Below are 3,909 nucleotides of genomic sequence, written 5' to 3'. Positions count from 1 at the left end.
ATCAGGCCCAAATCCAATGCCCCTTTTTTCGAACTTGCAGTTATGCATTGCTCCTTACCCCCTTTCAATTGAAGCAACCATGTTTGATTATCCAAAAGTCAGCACGCTTCATTATCTTGGAACCTTCACAAAAATTTCTTGGAAGTGCCTGGCCGGAACAGTGGATCTTAGTCTCATATTCTTTGTCATATTCAAGGACAACAAAATCATGTACAGTTGTTTATTAATTCAGAAATTGCCTGATTTTCTTGCAGCTTGTTGCAACAGCTTGTTTAATTTATACGGATTAGATACACAGGCTGGCAGCCTGCTCTCGTGCATGCATACGATTCCATATTAGTCTATTTCACAACAACGATATCTGAACAAATTTGTCGTATAGAAGGTTCCTCAAGACAAGTGTACGAATTAATTTAGTCCCTTAGCTGTTTCCAATAAGCCAAATACCGTACTAGGAAGGATACCTCATGGTACATTTCCTCAAGATCTGAGATCTAATACGGGATAAGTTGTCTCTTCATGGTTTCCCCATAAAACCAATATCAGAAAACTAGCTTCTATTGCTCATTATCCTCAATATCCATCCCTTGTGTAATTTTCTATATACAAACGAACTCCATTCTTGCTTCGATTCTTAACTTGTTTCAAAATGGCACCCCTAAATTTCAATGCTCTCAGAGACTTGCACAACTCAGCTAATGACCTTCTTCACTCACCAGTGATCCAAAAAGCTCTTGTCCACCACCGACAAGAGAAATGGGTTAATGAAGTCTCAGAAGCATCGCTGAGAATGCTGGAAGTGTGTGGCATATCCAAAGACGTTCTTTTGCTTGTCAAAGAGCATCTTCAAGACCTACAATCTACTTTGCGCAGAGTGATTATTGGCGAGTCAGATATTAGTGCCAAAATTGCAGCTTACAATCGCTATAGAAAGAAGTTGAAGAAACAGACATTGAAGTGCTTGCACTCACTAAAAGGGATGACGAACAAATCAATCACATCAGATATATATTCTGTAGACTCCAAGCTTATGGTAGTTGTGGATGTGTTAAAAGAAGTAAGAGTAATAACAATCTCTATAGTGGAGTCACTCTTATCTCTTATATCTATACCGTGGCTCGTCAGAAAATCGGCTAAAGGGTCTTTCACGTCAAAGTTTATGCCGTCAAGTGGACAAAGTTTATACGATATCTGGGACGAAGAAGAAGTTCAAAGTGCAAACAAAAGAATGGAGGGAGTGGAGATTGCCATTGAAGTTCTTGAGGTTGAGTTGGAGTGCATCTCGAGGCGTTTGATTCAAACTAGGGTTTCACTTCTCAACATACTTACCAACTAAGAGAGGCTATAGAATCCACGGTTGGCAATTGGCAAACCATTATTTAAGAGCTTTGCCATGCCCTAGCTCGCCACTCACACGCAGCACATAATGGATACACTGATCAATATTAATTTCTTTCTGATATAAATCAATCTGTATTACTGTATGTTACACTGATTATTTTAACTTATATATTGCATTGTTTCATTCTTTACATTAAAGTGTTCATTTCTGATCATATCATTAGGTTAATTAACGTGACACCTGAGGTCATGATCATTGTATCAATAAGAATCCTTGTGATTGACTCTTCATACTAGACTGGCTTTATCGATAATTATAAGTTCTGATCGAACTTAATTCATCAACTTGATGTTGTATATGAAAACTGTGAAAATAAATTGCCAATGTTGATATAATTATATGTTATGAGGTAAATCCATAAGCATGGATTCACGCCATGTATTCTAAGGTTGTGCTGTCATTCAGATCACGTGTCACTCCACTCTATGAGAGAGTTGTTTCATTTATAATTCTTTTAAGGATTATTTCATTGATAAGTCTTAAGGTTGTGTTGCCATTCAGGTCACGTGTCATTCTATGTGAAGATTACTTCATGTGCAAGTCCACCCAATGTAATAGTATATAAACCGATCTCTCACTCAATAGGAATCTTTTTGAGACCCTTTTTCCTACTATTCAAAACCGTCCCATATGTCTTAAGAGCTAAGCTCGTTTGTATGTGAAAAATACACAAGAAAAGTAAAAAAATAACAGTGGACTAAGATTACATTTTGTATCCGAACCACTTTAAAAACCTTACATTCTTTGTGTGTGCTTTTTATCTTCACATTAATCCAGCATTAAAATACCAATTTACTACAAACCCTTGTGTAAGTTTCATTACGTACTTCTCCTAAATGTAAAAACTGCATCAACAGTATGCTTAACTGTTGTAAGTTTCATTACGTACTTCTTCTAAATGTAAAAACTGCATCAACAGTATGCTTAACTGTTCTTCATCTAGAAGCTATTTAGTCTTGTAAGAAGAATGATTGCACTCTCCAGTCTGGCTAGAGAAGAAGTGTCTCTCCAAATGCAATTCAAGTTGGACCCGTAATAAAATTCCAAAAGTCAATGCGCATAATTCTGAATTTTGAGCATGCGCATACAGATGTCATATCTATATTTGTTTGTCCTTGGCTTAATTATTTAGACTACACGATTGTATGCTTCTCGTCCAGTCATGGTGCCAAGCCAAATACAACCTTGCAGAGGAGTTGGAGAGATCCCCTGTCGAATCGTGCAAATTTTTCTAAGTAAAATATTAGTATGTCAAGACAAAGTTGTTCCACCGACAAACAAATTGTCTTCTGTTTACGAGCATCTCTTCCACTTGTTAATATAACAATCTAAACTTTGTTTAATTGAGAGATGACATAATTAGACAATCTAAATCTTGTTTAGTTCAGCATTTTGCAATAATCAACTGCACGTGTACAACACACGGATGGGTGATATACAAATTTGTCTCCCAGCAGCTTATTGTTCCAATGCGATTTGTTATCTTAACATAATTTGCAAATCTTTCTTCCTTTCTTGTAAGCAAAACAGCTAATTGTTAAGGGTTTGCAATTGCTTCCTCTTCCAGCGATCGGAGCTCAATGAGAGAAATCAAGGGACCTGGCTTTGAGTGGGAATCAAGAGTGTTGTGGCAGTGGCACCGCTTGGGCATCAAAATTATAAGACTCTGATTGATCTTGAGTTAGAACTAATTATAAGGTTCTGAATGGAAGATTGTTCAGGTAATACAACAGCAATGTCAGCAAAGATGTCCAAAGACAAAGAAACCATATTTTTTTTTTTTTTAAAAAAAGAAAAAAGAAGTTTGTTCATGAAGGATGGTGATATTATTGCATGCACCGTTCAGTTTCTTTTACCAAACTACAAGAGGAAGGTCCACACTGAGGCCTTAGGAAAAGGGAGATTTCGTGTCAATTAGGCTAATGCGTGATTAGGGCTGTCAGACGAGTCGAGTAGCTTGCTAGCCAACTCGACTTGGCTCGTGGTTAGCCAAGTCAACTCAGCTCAAACTCGCTATATAAAACAAGCTGAGTTCGAACATGGGGAGACTCAGCTCATAGGCTCGCGAGTCTGATGTGGCTCGATTAAGCAAGGTTCCATTTGTTATATTTTATAAACAATAGGGACTGAAGTGTTATCTATATTCATTCTTTAGTTTTAAAAATTTGTAAAAAAGACATTTAATCCCCCGATGTAATTTGTTCTAAAAGATTAAAACACAAAATCAAACCTCCAAATCAGATATCCCAAATCGACAAAGCCTAACCCCTAAATTTGTTCTTGCAAATATTCATAATCAAAAATAAAAATAAAATCAACATAATGGTTGTGTTTTGGAAGAAGACGAAGATGAAGATGAAGATGAAGGAGATGGAAGCATCGTAAGTCCATGTAACTCGTGATGCTCTGCAAGAGGAAGATGAGATAGGGACGAAGATGAAGATGAAGATGAAGATGAAGATGAGACGAAGATGAAGACAAAGATGAAGATGAAGATGAAGATGAAG

At 36.9% G+C, this 3,909-nt stretch overlaps 1 protein-coding gene across 1 annotated transcript; it reads left to right on the top strand.

Annotated features, from left to right (window-relative positions):
* Positions 1-590: 590 nt before the first annotated feature.
* Positions 591-1,438, top strand: LOC116121711. The gene has a single exon (XM_031407649.1). It carries the CDS (start codon positions 650-652, stop codon positions 1,334-1,336), a length of 687 nt encoding a protein of 228 aa, XP_031263509.1. The 5' UTR covers positions 591-649; the 3' UTR covers positions 1,337-1,438.
* The last annotated feature ends 2,471 nt before the right edge of the window (positions 1,439-3,909 follow it).

The sequence above is a fragment of the Pistacia vera genome, unplaced genomic scaffold (genome assembly GCF_008641045.1).
Source record: "Pistacia vera cultivar Batoury unplaced genomic scaffold, PisVer_v2 Contig1270, whole genome shotgun sequence".
Lineage (NCBI taxonomy): Eukaryota > Viridiplantae > Streptophyta > Magnoliopsida > Sapindales > Anacardiaceae > Pistacia > Pistacia vera.
The sequence above is the reverse complement of the archived record's forward strand: the minus strand, read 5'-3'. Positions and strand labels throughout refer to the sequence as shown.

What these genes read in the sequence shown, in the direction of transcription:
- LOC116121711 (XM_031407649.1), top strand. Translation starts at nt 650, where the DNA reads ATGGCACCCCTAAATTTCAATGCTCTCAGAGACTTGCACAACTCAGCT.